The sequence below is a fragment of the Pteropus vampyrus genome, unplaced genomic scaffold (genome assembly GCF_000151845.1).
Source record: "Pteropus vampyrus isolate Shadow unplaced genomic scaffold, Pvam_2.0 Scaffold545, whole genome shotgun sequence".
Taxonomy (NCBI): domain Eukaryota; kingdom Metazoa; phylum Chordata; class Mammalia; order Chiroptera; family Pteropodidae; genus Pteropus; species Pteropus vampyrus.
Genome location: NW_011889326.1, coordinates 787,657 through 809,258, shown reverse-complemented (window position 1 = coordinate 809,258; position 21,602 = coordinate 787,657). Strand labels below are relative to the sequence as shown.

Below are 21,602 nucleotides of genomic sequence, written 5' to 3'. Positions count from 1 at the left end.
TCTTTTACTTGGACCAAAAAAAGAAACGGAGGGAGAAGGATTAGGAATGACATGATTTACTCTCTTAGAGGACCCAGGCAGGCCACCAGTGACCACTGTTCTCATTTACAAGTTCTCACAAGTCTTTCTTTAATGACCTAATCTAGAATCTTACTCCAGATTGATATCAAGTCCCTCCTCCATAGTTTACAAAATCCACATCTCCCTTGTTGAAAATCGGACCTGATTTGCCCATCTCTATCCTTTGGGCACATCTCTTCTTCATCGCCATTCCTCCCAGATTCCTGACAGAACTGTGATAGCCTCATTTTCCAGGACTTTTAGGGTCCCAAGACGTAATCTATTGAAGTCCAAGGACTTGATCCCATTTATTGAGGCAGAGTTCTCTTCTATAATATTTTCATCTAGCTTGGGCCTTAATTTTTTGGTTTGTTTTGTCTTTACTTATGGTTATTTTCCCCTTCTCAGTCTGAAATAAAATAGTACGAGTTCTACTTCCTCATCCATCAGCATTACACCTTTGTTCTCAAGCAGCTGATTAGTCTCTTCCTCAATCATCTCGATTCTTCAAATTGAGACTAAATGACTAAAGAAGGTCATGTCTGTTGTCTTCACCATGTTTCATAAGTATACATCTATCTTTTGCTTTAGCCTTGTAAACACTTTTGATAGGTTGGTGGTACTATATCTATCCATCCTTGGCCTTCCCATCAGAAATAATGGGATCTTAAATTAACCTCATACTAATACTCAGAGTGTTTGCAAATGGGAAAAATATAAAGTCCAAAATACAATTCTTCAACTGTAAATGTCAAAAGAGATTCCTGTGTGTGGAATAAGCTCTATTAGGGAAGCCATGGGGGCGGGGCGGGGGAGGGGGGCAATGTGCAACAACATCCTGCAGAGATGAGTTAAAACTCAACCTGATTTCTAGAAGGTCAAGGGAGGAATAAGAAACTTCATGGCCAAGACATGGAAACTCTAATTCTCAAGTCCTGTTTGGGACCCTGCCTATCAATTCCAAAAAGTTAAGCAGAGAAATGTATGGATAGGGGATGAGGCAGAGGGACCCATTTTATAAGTAACAATTTTGGTCTTAAATCGTAGTGCAGTCCCTTTGTAAGCCATGCTGGAACACGTCAGAATCTTCTTTTGTTTAAGCTAAGACCAGATCCAGAGCTTAAGACCTATTTGCTTCCTTCCTGCTTGTCCTGGTGATGAAGGAAAATCATTCCAGAGAAGCAGCAAATACGAAAGTAAAATGAGCACCAGAGCAAGAAAGCCCCTAAGCTTCCAGTCAGGACCAGTCGAAGTCAGAGCAGCAGGAGCATGCCCTGAGTTCTCTCCCCTGGTCAACTAAGAGAAGAGCTGGAATGGAGAACACCAGAGTGGGGAGAGAGAGAGAAAGAGCTGAGCTTTCTTCTCAGCAGCCCCACTCCAGTCTCAGCCCCCTTTTCCTCTGCAGCTTTTTGAATGAAGCGCATCTCAGAAAAGAAAATGGAATCAGAGAGAGAGATGCATGTGTGGATTTTTCCTAAGAGAGAGCAGCCCTGATTTTTTATCTCATAAGGCTTTTGGGGTAGGGGTCTACTGTTTCCCTAGACTATAGCTCAGTCAAGTGCACCCATCCTGAATCCGACCCATGTACTTGGTAAAAATGAAGAGATGTTAAGAGAGATTCATCTTCTAGTCAGGTTTGGGAATGATTGCACAGATAGCTAGTCTTGGAGAACAGCAGTACACATTAGTATATTAAAGGTCAGAAAAGCACTGCCCAAACTCTTTTGAGCATCATTTTTTTGGGTGGTTTCCTATTATCTCTCAGAACAGTGTTCCGTGGAAAACATTATAGAGGTCAACTTCAATTCATTGATTTATTCCATGATGAGGGTTCACCAGGCAAATGAGGGAATAGACCCATCTATGTTTTCAGTTAATATTTATCCCCACATTTTCTGTATACATTCCCTGGAGCGCTTGTTTTAATTCCATAGTTTTAACTACTGTATAAACATAACTCTTCTCAAGTCTGTGTTTCCAGCACTAACCTCATCACATAGCACCACACTCACATGTCCACCTGTGTATTCACTAGCCCTTCTACCTGGGCATCAGGCACATGCCCTGAATTCACTATGCCCAAGTCAAAATGCAGTATCATCTCCAGACTGGCTTTTCTTCTTCTTTCCCCTCTCGTTAGTAGTAGTATTAACCTCCACCGACCAAGCTGGGAACCTCAGCAAATTCCCAGACCTTTTCACCTCCTTTACTTGGAAAAATATATTTAAAAATTACATACATATAATAAATACACATAAAATAAAAAGTTTTGATGTGTTTTATCTCCCAGACTCTCCTCTCTGCTCCCATAGACATAGACCAGCCTCTCATTTTTCATTTGGACAATTGTAATACTTAAATTATGGGTTAAGTAGAATTTTTCCAGGGAAGGCGATCCGGCATGAGAACATTTCCTATATCTGTTTGTCAAAATAAAATCTTTTTTTCCGATATAACTTATTTTTAAAATATATTTTTAAAATTTTTCCATTACAGTTGGCATATATTATTATATTAGTTTCAGGTATACAACATGGTGATTAGACATTTGTATAATTTACAAAGTGATCACCCTGATAGATTTAGTACCCATCTGACACCATGCATAGATAATAACATCTTAAATTACAGATGTGAATGGGCAGTGAACACACAAGGCAATATAAATATGCCTTACTTGAATTGTACACCTGAAACTTACTGGATTTCATTAACCAATGTCACCATATACAGACATACATACTTGGGAAAATGTTGAGATTACAGCATGAACATTAACAAATAAGGTGGGGGGTTTCAAGCTAGCGATAAGAGAAGAAGGAATGCTTTGATACTACCCTGTCGATCTCCCTTCTTTTCTATGGAATTCTGGGGATATGTGAGCACATGACTGGAAATGACAGTGGAAAATCAGGATACCATTTTATTATTAAAGCCTAAATGAAGTCACTAAATACAATTTGACTTTTCATTCATACAGTTCCTTCGCATCACAGTTGTGGACAGTTATTACACAAAATAATAGTTTCAAGTAATTGTACTAGCTTGACTTGGATGTGTGAGTTTCCTTTAATAATTCCATCAGCGTCACTAAATAAGCTGTATTTAAAGCCCTTTTCTACATAAACTTGTTTAATGTGAAGAAACTGGTATTGTCCCATTTTTCAAATGGGAAAAATCGAGTCTGAGTGGCTGATTTTCCCAGCATAGCTAGTTCATAGCTTGAACTAGACTTTGGACTCCAAACCCTAATCACTTTCCATTACATGTCATCTGGCTTCTCAAACCCAACCGATGGTCATGTTCAGTGGATGAGAGATGGCTTTTACAAGCTTTTGTTGTATAAGGAACTGACATGGGGTTACCATTAGCAGGGAAGTCCAGAGAGGCATTATAGGTAAGGCATCCAGTCCGTAACCTAACCATGGGCCACGGATAAGCCCACCTGCTCTGCCAGATGAAGCCTTGTAGTTTATTTTGAACAGGGGCTGTGGCGAGGAGTGTGCCCTGTTTACTTACACAGTATAGGTTGCAAGACCTTCTCAATACGTTTTACAGTCTAGAAGGAATTGTTCATGGATTCGGCTTTGTTCTCGTGCAGCAGATGTTCTTCCTGATTTATAGCATCATAAAGAAACAACAGTGAAGGCTGCCTCAAGACTCTTGGCAGGCGAATATAGACAAAGCTCCCTCATGTCCTTTTGAAGAATTCCAGGGGTGGAGACCCATGGGCTTCAGTCAATGTATAACGGGAAGATCAGGAAATTCTTTTCCAGTTTCCAACCGTGGAATCTTACTGATTTGATTTAAATAGAATTTCCTCTTGTTTGTTTTACTCTGAGCGTGAAGAACAAGTCACCCACCATTCTTTGAATAAAACCATTTCAAATTCCATGAAGGAGAATGCGATCCAATCACTCCTCATTCTTTCCTTCAGGCTAAAGTATCAAAATTGCTTTAACCTCCTTCAAAGCATCTATTTTCCACTCCTCGAATTGTTTTTATTTCTCTTCTTAGATTTCTGTTCAGTTACTGCACTGCATTGCCTTTTTAAAGTAAAGAGGTCAGAATCGGACACAACTCTAACATGCGTGTGACTAATGCAGAGCATTAGTAAAGAAATTGCTTCCCAGGCTCTGTATGTTCTACCTGCCTTGGCACACGAACAGTGAGCTATTGTAGTCATCAATTATATATATATTTTAAAAAAAGAAAAAAAAAGGAAGAAGGAGATCCATCCTACTCCAAAAATGATTGCAGTAGGAAAAAAAAAAAAATGCCTTCGGTGGCCTCATCCAGTCTGGCTACTTGCCATAGGGAGAAAAATATGCTCGCTTTGGGGCTTGAGAAGTGTTTGTATACATTTGTGCTGGGGGACTCTGTTGCTGTGGATTATAGGTTTTGACCCTGCACTTGAAAAGAACAGAATATATATACCCTTGGATACAAAAGAGAAGTGAACCATTAAGTGTGCAATGGGTGCATTGTAACTGAAGCGTACAGGCAAAATTTTTCCAGCAAAGTGCTTTTAAAACTGTGAAAAATAAGAAACCACAGTAGGATTTTCACAAATAAATTTAGTTTGTAGTCTATGATCCTTTAAGAGAAAATTTTAAAGCCCGGCAACTGAGAATGTAAAATGGTACAGCCGCTTTGGAACACCGATTGGCAGTTCCTCCAAACGTTAAACATAGAGATACACCGTGTGGCTCGGCAGTCCCTCTCCAGGCAGAGAGCCAAGAGAATTGAAGACATGTTCACACAAAAACTTGTCCATGAATGTTTATAGCAGCATTGTTCACAACAGCCAAAGAGTGGAAACAGCCCAAATGTTCATCAGCTGATGAATGGATAAACAAAATGTGGTACATCCATACAGTGGAATAGTCATTCGGCCATAAAAAGGAATGAAGCACTGATGCATGCTACAGCAAGGAGGGACCTTGAAAACATTATGCGAAATGAAAGAAACCAGACGCAAAAGGCCATACATTACGTGATCTCATTTACGTGATATATCCAGAACAGGCAAATCCAGAGAGACAGAAAGTGGATTGGGTGTTGCCAGGGGCTCGAGGGGAGGGTAAGGGACTGACTGCTAATAGTCAGTAGGGCTTTTTTTTTGAGGTGATAAAAATGTTCTGGAATTAAATAGGGGTGATGGTTGAACAACCTTGTGAATATACTAAAAACCACTGAATTATATACTTTAAAAGGATGAATTTTATGGAGTGGAATGTGGATTATATTTTTAAAGAAAACGTAATAAATAATCCCAGTGTTAATTTATAGATGGATCCCTTGTCTTTTTTTTTTTTTTTTTTTTTTTTTAAGAAATAACAAGTACCTCAAAAAGTTTTCTTAGATGACTTAGAGGCATTTACCTGGTCTGGAAAATATTGTGCGTGGTGCATTGGGTCTCGTAAATGTGGCTTGGTATAGCAAGATGTTTGTAGAAAGTGGCTGAATTAGGACATTGAGAAATTATTCTGGGTGGTGTGAGTACAGACTGGGCTGGTTGTGAGGAAAACAGGGAACATCTGACTCAGTTATTGCTCTGCGAGTGGTCACTTATTTCTGCTGCTATCTAAAGATCTAAATTTTTTTCCTATCCGTTTTTTGGTGAATATTTTTGCTGAGAAACTTAATTGCGTATTTGGGGACCTGTTAAATGAATCATCGTATTTGCAAACTTTTTCTTGAGTATCCATTCTGAAAATGGAATGAGTAGGAACACACCCAGACTAATTCCAGGCTCATGGGATTATTTTTTCCCTTCAGCTATTTTTTGACACCTCTAATTAGCATTGACAGCCTGGCTGTCCTCTGACAGTGGTCACCCCAGCCTGTTCCGTCAGCTGCCCTGCTTTCTTTTCCATCGACACATTTCCAATACCTTTGAAGGAGACAGACGTTTTTACTCTGTTTGAACAAAAGTCACAAGGTCTGATTCTTTTTGACAAAATGGATGCTTCCTCCCTCTACTTTAGAATTGACATACTGTCAAAAAGGCTTTTCCGAATGGTTTGTCTTTGTCACCTTGTAGCAAATTTTCTCCTCCATTCTGGACATGTGCAGTTTAATGTTGCGTTGCGAATCACTTTCAGCTGAAAATGTGTGTAATGGAATCGGGGCATCCCATGAATACTCTTAACAGTGTCAGCGATGGCTTTTGTTTGCAGCTCTGTGTTCCAAGGGGACTGGTGACAACGGCGAAATTACACGAAGGGGTCTGCTTGACAACCGGCTCCTTGCCCCTTATGATTTACGAGAGGCACGAAGGGCGACTTCTCCCATCTTGGCACTTCTCTATTGGTTTATGCTGATTAGAATCTAAACTGTGGTGATCGCTACCTCCCGAGAAGAAAAGTAGTAACTGTAGTATTTCTCCACCCCACATATGTCAGGCTTATTTTCAAAATCATTTAAATTTAGACCTGAAAGGTACCTGAGAAATGATCTGGCCCTCCCCCTTCTTTTTATAGGCAAGGACACGGAGGCCCAGAGCTAAAATTTGCATAAGGTGGGGCTAGTACCTATAAATTCTGATTCCCAGGCGAGTGTTCTTTCCGCCACACTACACAGCTTCACTACCACCAATTGTGCGTACGGCTGTGAATCCCTCCAATGCCATGGACTTTCTGAGCTGGAAGGAGGGTTGACAATGAACCATTGCCCCACAGTCTTTGCCATTTAGTGCTCTGGCTCTCCCGTTATAACCTTCTGGGTAAACTATCTGACCTTCCAATATCTAGAAAGGGTAGGTACTGCAGAGCGTTCCTCTTTTGTTTGTCTCTTGACCAGTTAACATTTTGACTAACTTGGGGAACAAAGTATAGTTCTTTTGATTCCAGATTGTGACGTTGGAGGGTATAAGTAGCAGGATTTCCTAGAAACTGTTCTCTGAACTCAAAACTCTCATCAATTAGGAATGACTTGCCTTGATCCTCTCCTGTGGATTTTGGGAAGGGAGGTCCCAGGGAGAACATTTCAAAAACTGTTTATATCTTTGTTTTACCTCCTCTTCTCCCATCCTTGCAGTTGACTCATAAAAACATATTAAACCTCATCATTCACCATATTAAAAATAATCCCCCATTTATTATACTGGACAAGATATTAAAGTGTATACATTTCAGTAACTGTCTCTGAGTGAGAGGCTTAACTTTGGGGAATATGCTTAGGAACCACCCACTCTATACTGTAAAGGATGCCAGGTGGGAGTTGCTTGCCAAGTGATTACATTACCCCAACCCCTAGTAGTTTTCTCACTTAATTTCTGGCCAAACTCTGAGTAGGTAACAGAATGTCATCTAATTTCTGACCAGAGTCACATCCACAGGTCCAGACCTGAGGTCCCAAAAGAAAGATCAGGACATGTGCCTAACTCTCCTTGATTCTCACTGCTGCCACGGTTTTTTTTTTCTTTCTTTCTTTCTTTCTTTTTTCTTTTCTTTTTTAAAATTTTCCTTAGGAAAAACATTTCATAAAATAATGAAGCAGAAAATACGAGTATACAAGAATCCTACAATGGCAGAATGTAGTGTTAAGGTATTTCCCTACTTTGTCGGTGGTTTAGTACAAGATTTGTCAGCCTTCACATGCACTCTTTTCCCTTCGAACCCCTCTCACTGCCCTACTCCAGATTGGAGATTAGCACTCTGACAAATTGACCCCAAAGATCAGAGGATGAAAAGAGACAAAGATCAAAAGGAAACCAGGAATCACATAGGAAGAGGCATCATGATCTAGAGCCAAAAATACTGTCTTCTTTAATCCACAGATATCTCATAAAGAAAGAACTTGGTAATTCAAACAGAAGCGAAGAACGTCCTATACACAGATGGATTTTGACATAGTGATCTATTTAAGAAAGTGATTAGGGGTACCCCAGCAGCGAATATTGGACTTGAATGCTGATACTTTATTGTGTGTGAATTTGAAATTGAAAATCAAAGTAAACATAATGGCGGCTGCCACCTTTGCTGCGTTCTCTCCCTTCTGCCCACTAAGGTCAGAGACCCTGCCTAGTTTCCCCTTACCTTTCAAGTCACTTCAGTGGTGACTCAGCCAGAACAACATCCTTATAGGTCCATTGTCTTTTTGTAAAACCAGTGAAAAGGTAGTATGGATTTTCGAGGGCTGCGACTATATACAGTTAGACAATTACAGATAATAATGTTACTAAGAAAAGTTTTTATCTGAGGCCTCTGCTCTAGGTACATTTGTTCATCCCAAGTAAGCTCACTCTTCATCCATTTAGTCACTTACTCTCAGCAAACAGTTATCGTGTGTCCACCACAGGCCAGGCACTGAGGGCTGGAAAGTCAGAGGCAACGACTTGTCCTCTGTCCAGAAAAGATCCTTGGGTAGTTAGAGATAGCAGTGGAAGCCAGCTGTCACAGTAAGGACTGGTAAGGGCTGTGGTACAACTGGGCATACCACACCATGGGGTGGTTCACAGAGAAGAGGCATTGAAGGTAAACCAAGAAGGCGAAGGAAGGCATTCCCTCGAGCTAACTCTCAGAGAGGAATAGGTTGAGCAGAAGAAGGAAGAAGTAGAAGTGTAAGGTATGGCAAGAATGAGGCTAAAGCCAGAAGGATAGGCAAAAACCAGATAATGAAGGAAATTGGAAATTCTAGAAAGCCATCAAGGAGCTTTAGGTTGGGGATATGACATGATAAGAGAAATGCTTCAAAGTCACCTCAGTGCCACATGGATCGTGGCCAGAAGGGGGCGGAACTGGGAGCAGGGAGAGCAGTGGAGAGCTTCTGAGTCATGTAGACAAGTTCCGATGGGGATCTGAACCAAGGCAGTAACAGTAGGAATCAAGGAAAGGGACAGATTCACATACTGTTGAGAAGGTAAAATCCACAGGACTTGGCGCCTGCTTGGATGTGTAGGGTGAGAAACGTGAGAAGTCTGAAATGGCTCCCTGGTCTGGGATGGGCGACTAGGTGACAAGTAAAGCAGCGTCATTTCCGGAAATAGGGAATGTTGGTAGGACAGATTTAAGGGTGTGGTGGAAATAGGAATCTTTAAGTTTGAAACATGCTAAGACTTAGATGCCAGTGAACATCCAAGTGGAGATATCTGTTGGCAGGTGGCTGTTCTAGGCTGGAGCACAGCAGAGATATGTGGACTGGAAAGGATATTTAGAATCATCAGCATATGTAGCTCTGGATGCCATTTATTCATTCAGTAAATATTAAGGGCATACAGTCAGAACCAGCTTCATGGGTGTATGACCGGTGCAGTCACACAGCCTCACGCTCAGAAGGGCACCACATTTGGTTTAATGCTTTGCTGTCAGCATCTTAAAATTCTCATCGACAAGAGAACCTGCATTTTTATTTTGCACTGGACCCTGGAAATTATGTAGCCAGTCCTGCTTATAATAGCCTGGCCCTGTGTGGGGCTACAGTATTGAGCAAGGCAGACGTGGTTCTTGCCTTAGGAGCTTACCGGCTAGCAGACAATTAAGTCATCTGGAACAAAATGTGATGGTTCTGTATTAGAAGTACCAGACTAAGAGAGCGTGTAGGAGAGACCTCTAACACTATTCTTGGGGGTTAAGGGGTTGGGAAATGACATTGCCCAGGGAGAGGGAGACAAAATGGTAGCCCACGACAACAAAGGGGGCATAGAGAAGGCTGAAGGAGTGTCCCAGGAGGTGGGAGGGAAACCGGGAGAACGAGTATCCCAGATGCCAGGTTGGCAGAGACTGTCAGATGCTGCCGAGGAGACTGGGAATGGGGTCACGCCCAGTGGATATGGCAACAGAGAGGCCATCTGATGACTCGAGAGAGCAGCTGGGTAGAGAGAGGGGCAAGAATGAATTTACCCATGAGGGATCAATGGGAGGTGAGGAAGTAGAGACCCTGAATGTAGATTAATATTTACAAACCTTGGCTTAGTAAGAAAGAGAAGAGACTCTAAATGTGGGTTTTGGATTAGGAGAGTATCATTTGTTTGGTTTGGTTTGGTTTGGTTTGGTTGATTTTAAACAAAGTGCTTTGAGCATGGTTTTGAACTATGGGCCGAGAACCAGTGATGAGGGAGGTTAGGAATACAGAGAGGGTGTAACTGATGTAGGGAAGACTCTGAGGAGGTAAGTAATGGATGGACTCGCTCTGGTCAGGAAGAGAAGAGGAAAAGGTAGCTGGGGGAGCAGGTGCACTTCTCAGTGAAGGCCCCTGTGGCTCTGTGAAGTCGACCCCACTTTACTTGTGTTAGTAAACATCTATTGCCTCTTAGTTCTCTTCTTTTCCTGCCTCAGATTCAAGGAAAATTTTCTCCTAAATGTCTCATCTGTTCCTTTATTCAACAAGTATTTATTGGGTTCTTGCTGTGTGACAGGCACAACGCCAAGCATTTGGAATGGGTGATGAACAGAACAGACAAGGCCCCTGACCTCCTGGCATTTAGGTCCTGGAGGAGAATCTCCGTGGCTTGAGTGAGCAAGTTGGCTCCTCCTTGAGGGCCCACACCCAGTGACACCCAGCCCTCCTTCTGCCAGGACTGACACGCAGTCTCCATCTTCCCTACCTTTTCTTTTTAGTCATTACCTTTTATTTCCCTCCTGGATATTCACCTTTTCTAGTCCAAGCCTGAAAGCTAGAATTCAGGGGACATGTAGAAAAAGGGAAGAAAAGGAATTAAGACTAGCTTTAAGGATGATTTTGAAACTAGGTTGCCTTTGGAATTCGTTACAGAATTTTTGCTCCCGTCCCACAGGTTCTTAGGGACCTCGTTGCTACCTTAAGATTAGGCCTGAACCTAGACCTTCCTTTTAAGTTTCTCCATCGTCTATCAAAACCCCTACTCCCTTATTGTAGTTATTCTCAGCTGATAAAGAGGACAAAGACAATTTGAGTTAACTCACATTGATTTGTGAATGGTGGATATCACCTTTCTTGGAGGTGGGGGCTGTGATTACATTTTACAGGTGGCTCTGGGTTTATAAAAAGGAATCTTTAATTTGTCCCATTTTTGGTGGCATAATAGAAGAAGTGATACAAATTTTGAAGCAGGAGATATCCTCTTCACAGAGTCAGCTCCCCTAAATGTTACCAGTTTCTCACAGTTTTCACTGATTTTCTCCTAGACTGAAAATGTTCTAAAGCCCCCAAGATTTTCGTTGTCATCTCTTCTCTTGCCTGCCCCCCTCCACCGGTTTCTATGGCAGCAGCAACTGGGCACAAGTGGTAAAGAGTTGGGGGAGGGGTCATGACAGCTGCAGCCATTTATAGGGATTGATTCTAAGTCAGGGACTGCCTCTGCAGTGGGAGGGAGGGGTGCCAGAGGCTTTTTGGTACAAAGAATACAGCCTCCCCTGGAGTAAAGGAGGCATTGCCCAGAGCCAAGCTCTTCAGAGGCACTTCCAGTGTTTGTGGGTCTTCGCAGAGGAGTGTGTCAGGTCTCAGGTCTCTGGCTCCCTGCTACCAGGGAGCTTTTGGGTTTAGATAGACTGCAATTCTCCAAGCCGCTTCCATTTGTCATAGAAATGGCAACCTTCCACCACAACTGATCAATAGCTGAAAAGTGTCTGTCAGAAACCACTTAAGAACAAGAAGGTCTAAGAATAGGAGACCCACCAGAAATAGGCCTCAGAAAGGTTGCTCCACTGTTTTCAATCCTGCAGTCTCTCCTGTAGACATCTGCTCTGGGGAAGTCTGTTCCCTCAAAAGTCCTTGAGTCGGCAATAGCTCTTAGGCACATTTTTGGGAGTGTGTGAATTTCCTGAGCTTTAAAATGAGATGAGAGTGGTTTTTCCTGGACCCAGGATGTTATGCTAAAAACTCAGTCAGGCGTTCTCAGGTTTTGATGAGCCTATGAATCTCCTGGCGATCTTATTACCACAATGTGGATTCTGATGTCGTAAATCCAGGGCAGCACCTGAGAATCTGCATATCTAACAGACTCCCAGGTGAGGCCAGTGCTGCTGGCCCACAGAAACCTTGAGTAACAAGGCCCTAGAGCGGTACTGGTGACTACATTAAACACTAGCCACTTGTGACTGCTTAAACTTAAAGCTGAATTAATTAAACTTGGACCAAAAAATTTATTTCTCAGCTGCACTGACCACAATTCAAATGCTCTGTACCCACACTGAGTATTTGTGGCTGCCATATAGGACGGCCCAGATTAAAACATTCCCATTATCACAGGAAGTTCTATTGGAGAGCACTCGTCTAGAGTGAGCCTCTGTTGCATCATTCATCTATTCATCCATTTATTCACTGAGCATCTATAATGTGCCAAGTAGTATGCTCGGTGCTGGGCGTTTAAGGCACAGTTCCAGCTAGCAGAAAAAGAAAACGTAAGTGCACCAGAATGTGACATTCCTAAAGTTCAGATCCCAACGATGTGGCGAGGCATCGGAGTTGGCAGCTGCGAACCTTGCCGGGCAGGTGGGGAGAGAGAGTATCTCTTGGGCGTTTCTCGTGTGTTCTGAATCGAGCTGTGGAGTTAACACAGAATCAGGGTCCCTGTGAGTTTGGCTGACAATGCATTTTCACCATTCCAGGGCAATAATCATCAGAAATGGAGAAATTGTCCCCATGTCTTCGGAATTCACCCCCGAGACTGAGCGCCAGCGACTTCAGTACCTGGTAAGAGCCATGCAGGTTTGGCAGGCGCCGTGGTGCCAGGGATGGCGTCGGAGCTGTTTTGGAGGAGCTCGTTGCTGTTGACGGGGAGCAGGCCCACGGCAGTCAGACGACATATGGTCTTAACTCCCCCCACACACCTTCTGGATCACACATCCTGGCTCCGTGTGTGACGACACACTCCACCTCCGTGAATTGATTATTGTGGCTGATTTTCTCCCATCTGTGACCAATAGAAGACACAGCATGCTCTGTTTCTTTTAATGGTTTGGTATATACAATATGAAACGAGGGGTTGAAGAATGCCGATACCTTCTTCCTTGGCCTGCTACTCATTTTAATTTAAACAAAGGGGCTCAGTCTGAGTCACATTGTGAGAAGGATGGCAGCCCCGAGATCCTGCTGACACACCACTTACTTCATGCTTAGATATGAAATCCCAAGGGCCCTTTGGGAGAGTTGCAGGTGTCAGAAAATCTGTTTCTACCCTGAAAATAAATTCTCTGTGTAGATCGCTCTCTTTGGGGTCAAATTATGACAGGGCTCTAGCGGGGCTATTCGGTTTTTCAGATCCTGAGAATTTTTGCTTCATTCAAAGATTTGAATTTTGGGGAAAACAGAATAAACTTAATTTTATTCCAGGCATTACGCTTGGAATCTCAGTTCAGTGACTTTGGTCATCATCCTAGATTACTTTTGGTGGGGAATCTTTGGGGAATCTTTTGGTGTGAATAGCTGTTTTGTGGATGAAACGTTTTCTTGCCGACTGGCTTTCTTTTTGGACAACGTAGCTAAATCAGTGACCCAATAAGAGACCCTCTGCTCTTAGGAAAGAATTGATCTAGGCTACACAAAAATAACTTTGTTTACGTCTCTGAATTTCAGCATGTGTGAACTTCCAGAATTTGATTACTTTGGTTAATTTAGACGGTAGCTGCATCCTTTCCCTCAGTTCTCTCGTCTGTGTTTTTGTTTGTTTTACTCAATAACTATGCTGTGTTGCTTGGGTAGTTATCTGGTACATGAAACAGCAGGAATGTAGAACCAGTGTGAAAACATTTCTTCACTCTTTTAACGACTATTGGTTTCTAACCCTCCTGTTGTTTTTTTCAAGCGGATAAACTTGAAGCCACACCTAGGAGCCCAGACTTGAGAGCTGTTCATTTTCTTTAGCTGTCTAGGCAGATGAAAGGGATCCTGCATCAACCACAGAACGTCTTCATTCTGGTCCCAGCTCTGTTACTCTCCAGTTAGTACCTTCGTGCAGGTCTCTTAACCTTTCCAGACCTCAATTTGTCACTTATAAAGTGAAGAACTAGGTTAGAGGGTCACTGAGGACCTTCAAGCTGCCAGGATGTCTTCCAAGTAGAGTTCATAACAACTGGCCTCCTTGCCACCTGTCTGGTTTTCTCCAGTCCATCTTCTACAAAACCACACAAGTGATCTAATCACAGCCTTTGTCACTCCCCTGAGTACCTTGGCTCCCCACAAGGCACAGAATGTGAGCCACACTCAGCAAACCCAGAATCGTGGTTCCCACCCGCCTCTCCAGCATCATCTCACTGTCGCCCCACCTCCATCTGCATCCCAGGCTGCGGCCCCGGAGAACCATCCTCCCTTTCCAGGACACACTGCGATCTCCGCGACCTCCACGGCTTTGGGAGTATGCTCCGCCTGAATGACCCTTCTCTCCTCTGCCAGAAAAACGTCTCCTCATTCTTGGAGAACCCAACGCAAATGTTACTTCTTCCAGGGGTTAGTTCCCCTAACGCCTCCAGGTGTCAGTCCCCAGTTCTCACACAGAACTGTGTAGAGGCTTTTGGTGTATAGTATTTTATTGTGTATTCCGATCTCTGTCTTCTGTCTTGAGTCTTAGGGGGCAGGCCCCTTACTTAGTAGTCACCTCATACTGCCAATACCCAGCCCAGAGGAGATACTGAATTGGGATTTGTTGACTGAAAGAAAGAATGAATCAGTATTCATATTGACGTCTGGATCATGACCACACAGTACTCTCCCCTCTACCTTCCCCCAAAACCTATCACAGTGGGCACCAGGCCTTTGCCTCCCGTGCCTCGATGGCATTCTGTCTTCATTACCTCCTCATCTTAGTGAAAACGATTTCCTGTCTTCCTGCTAGAGGCAATGGTTAATAGTGGATTAACTTTTTTAAAGTTTTGAAATAATTTTGCTTTTTCATGTTACAAGAATAGTACAGAGAGCTCAAATCATTGACATTGAGGAGGGATGGGAATGCTGACGTTTTTCAGATCCCTGAATATCTCGATTTTGAGATGGTTGGAGTAAGATGCGTGTAGCTTCAGATCTCAGTGTTGTCACATAACTGTGTGATTTCAACAAGGTCCTTCAATGATCCCCAGCTTCGTCATCAGTAATGGGTATAGAAAACCTCAGAAGGAAGGTGTAAAAATTAAATGAAATAATATATGCAGAATTCTTCTGTGACACCCAGCAATCATATGGTTATTGTTTGATGAATCAAAGTCTTGCCACTTCAAATCCTAGTGGTCTGTAAACCACGATGATATTTTTTCTTTGTTTTTACTTAAGAATCACTCCTAATATTCTTGAGATTATTGTGTATTTTGGTATCACTCTTGAATAATCAGTGTGGACACAAAAGTGAGCCTAATGTCTGAATTTTTAAAAGGTGAGAACACTGTCCCCATTCTTTCTAATTCTTACTCCTAAGTCACATAGATTGCCCTAATTTATAACTAAAACTTTTCTCCCCAATTAACAAGAGTGTAAATGAATGGAACATAAATTATCTTGGTTGTCCAACTTCCTATTCTGTCCGGAGTCTAGAAATGTATGCTTTGAAATGGACAAATCCAGTGATAATATTCACATGATCTATGATGTGAATCTTTGTGAAGTATTTTTAGAGAATTATATTGAAAAAATTTGAGAGATCTATAGCATCAAATAACCTCGTGGTGATATCTGTATGGTAAAGTATTTGAGAGAATCAGGAGGTTTATAGTGTAAAATCTTGAAAATAATATCAATCAGAGGAAAACAGAAGTGTGATGTGGGCTTCTCTTATTCAGCCCCAGCATCAGCTGCGTGACTCGAGCCCCTTACACAGTATCTCTGAATCTCCTCTTCTCCTGAGTGAAAGGTATAGGAATACTTCCCCTGACATATTCTCTATATGTTCTGAAATTGAAATGAGAAGTAATCTCGTGGTAATATTAAGTACAGTATATACCTTATATTTTTGAGTGCATCTAATTTTATCAGTTCAGTTTTTGAAAGCAGTTCCCTTGAACTAATTGTGAAACAGTTTGGTGCAATGATAGTTGTAGTGTCCTTTATACAATTTAAACAAGTTAGTACATAGCTGAAAAGTTAACAATGTATTCTTTATTCTTAGGTCAAATCATATTTTTTGATGTGTGAAGAATCCTTTATGATAGAATTATTAAAACTTCTAGGGCCTTAGAGACTTGATTTGGGTAGCTGTCTGCAGTCCCAGGGCTGTTCGACGTATAGAAATAGCTAGTGATTTTCTTGGAGGTAGGGAGGGTTGAGAGCCCTTTATACATGAACCATTTTGATCTGTGTGGACGAGGAATGTTCTTGGTATGCACAGTCTGGATGCTTGGGGATTATAGAACTGGAAGCAGATTACAGGATGATGGATATGGCAGGCACGTTCATTTTGTTTGGCCTTGCATCCTGACCTTGGAGGCCCCTTCATGCAGCTCTCTGGGTAATGTGAACTTTGTTCCGTAGGTTCCTGGGCAGAGTGATTAATCAAGCAGGCTCGAGGATTTGACGTGTTCACACAGAATGAGGCAGGTGTGTGATGAAGGGGTCGGGCTGTGCACGTCTGCCCCAGCAGCTAGGGAGAGCTGACAATCCCACAGCCATGAATACGTTGCCTTCTTCTGTCGCTGAGGTTTTTTGTTTTTGTTTTTGTTTTTTTTTACTGTCTCCAGGGTGATTGAAATAAAATATTTAAGGGAGTCCACCAAGCTAAGTAGCATGTTTTGATGGAGTCAAGGCCCAGATAGGAGGGAATGCGGTCTGGTTCGTGGGCGATTCTCAGTAGAGTTTAGTGCTCTGATGCTGTGGCCTCCGGGATATCACCGGATATTACTTCAGGCGACAGCCAGAAATGGATCTTCCTCAGGGGAACTTCTATAGCCCGTAGGTGTGAGGGTGATGGCTTCCCTTCCATTCTGCCTAGACATATTTATAAACTCTGATTTTATTACATTAAGATGTGCTGTTATCATCAGACCTTCAAATAATATACTTCTATCCTTGTAGATAATCCAACTCTGCAGCTGTTTTTCATCAAGGACAATATACAGCAGAGATGAAAGTGGGTTTCAAATACACATTTGATACACACAAGTGCAGCATTATCTGAGATGATTTCTTGCTGTGTCCTTGGAACTGCTCCCAGCCTCTCCATTGAGTCTGGGTCTATTTGCCTGCCGTTTCTCTCTTACTGGGCTTGGAAAGGTTTCAGGAGGCTAGGATTGTGTTTTTGGGCTCTCTAGGGTTTTTCATGCTCAAGAATTATCTTCTAAAAAGTATATTCTGTGAGCCTGAACCTGCTTTTAAGACCAGAGGCCATTTATAATCAGGTGGGTCAAGTGTGCTAGTGAGTAAAAGTGACTGACCCGCCGCCTGGACATCACACTTAACCTTGAGAGCAGGTTGTTAGGTCTGGAAGTCTGGCTTTAGTCATGAGGAGGCAACTTCACCACCATTCTGCTTTGGCTGATGATTGAGTCATAGAAAAATTCTTTCCCATCCCCGCTTAACCCCCTTTCACAAAACTGCAAGCGAGTTTCAAAATTTCTAATTGAAAAATGGCAGGCTAAAGTGGTTGACATTTTTAGTACTTACTATAGCTTCCATTGATCACACAGATGTCATGAAGAAGCCAGGAGATTTTCAGAGCGCTGAATGGCACAGTCCAGGGCTTTAGAGGCGGGACTCATATTTGGCTCTCTTGGGAGCGCTGCTCAGCAGTTGGGGAAGATTCTAAAACACATTAGCTCTTATAATGGAACCTCACCACTTCCAGAGCCTTGATTTTGAAAATGAATATAAATGGATATTTTGTTTATTCCGGGTGGGAGGAGTCAGACTTGATGTTGAGGCATTATAAACCTACTATGTAGATCTAAGAAAATGGATTCCATACAGCTGAACAAAATAATCATGAGAATGTATCCCTAAATTTTCTTCTTTAAAAAATTAGTCTTACTGCACAGTCGCTATACGTATATAATCTTTAGATTCTCTAAAGCTCTGTCCCCCAACCCAATGTTCTGAAAAAAGTTGAGCACATAAAGCCAGAGCCATCTGTCTGTAGGGTCCCTTAAGAATTGATCTTGGTGAAAAGAAGCAAGATAATGTCATGCATCTTTTAACTGTATTAAATATATTAAAGTTAAGTATGCTATGAGAGAGGTACATAGGAAGGACTCAACGAGGTTTATTAGGGCAAACTCTTAACTATCTGTTTCACAAATGAAGTTTCAGTTGCTTCATTTGTGAAATAGGGTAATTACAGCACCCTCACAGGATTGGTATGAGGATTAATGAGTTAATATTTATAATGTGCTTATAACAGTACCTAGAACAGAGACAAAATAAAATCTCTTAGTTTTCAAATCTAACTGTATAGGAAGAGCTGTTTCATGGCCATCCTGCCATTGGGACCACTTTGGCGGCCTTTTATAAAATTTCTAAATTTCATTTGCATATGCAAAGAGATTGAAGATATGCAGGCATATCCTTTTTGCTGACATGAGTTGTTCTCTTCAAACGAATGCCTTTCCCCCACATTTTAATTTAGGAAGAAAAAGCATTAGGCAAATGGATATGGAAACCTTACGTGTTTTATGTAAATGAATACTTTTTACCCCTTATTCTATACATTAAACTGTTGTAGAGTTGACAAATCTAGGCAATTTTGTTTAATATGTCCATTTGCATACCAGATTCCATGTGACTCCTTTATCACAAGATATAAATTTTACAATTTTAAAGTTATTTTAGGGACATGATACTTCTCTCTGGTCGATCAGTATAGTCCCATGTAGAAATTTAAATGTGAACCTTCCTTGACATCCACATAAACCCGACAGAATTTCATCAATATTCAGTTCTATAATAGCTTAATATATACAAGCTCGGTTCTTGTTATTTTAAGACTTTTCAGGACAAATTAATACTAGAGAATTCTTTATGAAAGACTCCAACCCATGCATATTTTGATCTTAGCCATTTCACATTTTTCCTTCATTTTTTTTTTTTTTTTAAACCCAAACCAAAGTATTCTATTCTTACCCTGTAAATCAGGCATCCAGCCTTGGCTCTGGAGGAGCCATTTCATTTGACCATTGGTGATTACCAGTGGTTTGGCTGACGTTATTAATTTCATTTCATATGTGACCTAAGACTTTCTATCATGATAAATCCTCTTGAAATGTAAGGTTTCCAGTTCTCCTCTCATATAATCTAATGAGGGTTTTTCTCCGCTTAAAGGCAAAAAAGAGGAGAGATTTTTTTTTTAAGATTTGTGTTAAACACTGAAAATCCTCATTTTGATAACTTCTTTTCACATATCAAGAGGTCCGAACATTTTAAAAATTAATTCATATATAAGTTTTCTAGTTAGAGGACTTTCTAAAATATTTCCTGTTACGGAATCTGCCCTCCCATTTAACACATGAGTATTTTCACTTTCCATATTCTGATGGGAATGGCCATTGGAGCAACTACTTTGAAAAGGAGTTTGGCAGTAACTCCTAAAGCTGAGCATCTCACGGCCCATCAGTTCCTCCCCTAGGTGTGTACACATGTCTACCGAGAGACTAGAATGTGTCCAGCAGCACTGTTTGTAGTAGCCTAAACTGGAAAGTAACCAAATGCCCATGGAGAGTAGAATGGGTAAATAAACGTGGCAGAGTCACAGGATGGAACACTGTGCAGCACCGAGAATGAACAGCTTGTAACTACACACAACAACATGGGTGAATCTCACAGGCTTAACACCCAGGGAAGGAGGCAGCCTGTAGGACTCCATGGGAAGTACAGAGACGGGCAGAACCAATCTGAAAGCTGGGATGGTGCTTCCTTTGATGGGAGCGGCAGCGATTAAATGGGCTCCTGACCCTAGAGTACTGGTAATGTTCTATTTCTTGAACCGGGTACCAGTTACATGGATGTGTTCAATTTTTAAAAAGTCATTGACCTATACACATATGATATGAATATTTTGCGTAGGTATATTATACTTTGTTTTAAAGTTTTTATATAAAAAATACTTTCACTTTATTTAACTGTACATTATCCTTTGCAGAAGGGGTTCTCCTTGGTGTCCTGTAGGAGCCCAAGGTGAAGTGGCAGGACAGGTTCCCTAGGAAGCCACACTCCTGCCACTTCTCTGCCCTGCTCTGTTCTCTCCTAGGAGCCGCACACCTGGCCTCTTCTCACTTCCTTGCCTCTGCTCTTGCATGACCAGCTGTTAAGACCCCTTTCAGATTTTCTCTGACCCCAGCCAGTGAATACCCTACTCTTTGTCCCTTAGCCTCTGGGACTATCTCCATTTCTACTCATAAGCCTTCCTTAGTCTTCCCCACTAGTGCGTGAGCTCTGAGCAGAAGGGCCTCTTTTTTTATCCTTTGAATTCCTAGCCTCTGGTACCTGGCACACACTGGAACTCATGTGTTAGTTGCATGAATGCCTTTGGCTGGATACCCTGAAACCTGGGATAGTCTCCTTATTGGCTGACACCACTCATTGGCACGCTGACCACAGGCAGCAAAAGGAAATTATTTTAAATGAAGGAAGCATTTCATGTCCCCCAACGTGTACTTTTAAGTAACCTCAGGACCCACCATCTCAGTGTCTGCAGGAAGCCTGGTACTGTCTCCTTTCATAACCTCTACATACATATCACTCTTTGGGATCCGGTTCCTGTTTCTACACCCTCATTCTCCCTGCCTTGCCAACGTGCTCTCAGTTCTTCCCCAGTCCAGGAGGGTGGAGCTCAGGTCCATGTGCTCTGGAGCCAGCCAGACCTGGGTTCGCTTTATCCACCCACTCTGCTCTTGTGAGAGGATTCCTGGAAGGTTCCAGAAGATCTCTCGTCTTCAGACTTGTTTCCCTACTGTTGCTCATAGACTCTCACTGGGATGAGATGGTTATATTTCTTCCCAGTGCGGTGCTCATCTCCCTCCCCTTCCCCAGAAGCTGACTTCTGCCCAGGACTAGAGAGGAGAGTATTCAGAAGATGATGTCAGATCCTCCTACGCCATCCTCGGTGTCCTGCCATTTCTTGGCATGGCGGGTTAGGTGTCTCTTCCTCTTGTCCCTGGCCAGACAGAACCGTGTCTGGAAGTTTGTTCTCATTAGCTGCCTAGACACTAAGTAAGTAACAAAGGTATGTCCTAGCCTCTTTTTAGCAAACGTGTGCTCTCCGGAGTCCTTAGAAGGCTCTTGGTGACCTGTCTTCGGTTTTGCAAGGGCTGTCGTTACCGAGCTTCTCCGCCCGGTCCCAGGTGCCATTTGTGGCATGCACATGAATGACAGGTGTACCTCCACCACTCTCCCCTGAGTTAAGAGCATTCTGTTATGTTTTCCTGAGGGAAAGCCTCAAATTTTAGGATAAAAATGGCTATATGAAAAGCAGACCATTTTTTTTTTCCACACAGGGCAAGCAGCACACTTTAAATTAGATCTTAGTACAAAATATATTTCTAGGTTTCTAGTTGACATACTTATTAAGTAGACAAGTGACATAACATTATTTAGAAATTCTTAAGATTGCGAAATATCATGGGGTTTTAAATAGTGTATCTTTACCTACCTACCTACATACATATGGTTTTACAAGAAGGAATCAAATTAGAAAAAGTTAACTAAATATAAAA

The 21,602-nt window shown here is 42.0% G+C and overlaps 1 protein-coding gene across 3 annotated transcripts in view; it reads left to right on the top strand.

The window, feature by feature from the left end:
- Positions 1–21,602, top strand: part of PPM1H (protein phosphatase, Mg2+/Mn2+ dependent 1H) — a 235,808-nt gene that overhangs the window by 121,124 nt on the left and 93,082 nt on the right. For all 3 annotated transcript variants that reach the window (XM_023525265.1, XM_023525263.1, XM_023525264.1), the window contains exon 5: positions 12,591–12,675. In XM_023525265.1, coding sequence (XP_023381033.1) covers positions 12,591–12,675 — 85 coding nt within the window. The remainder of the gene's footprint in view (positions 1–12,590; positions 12,676–21,602) is intronic.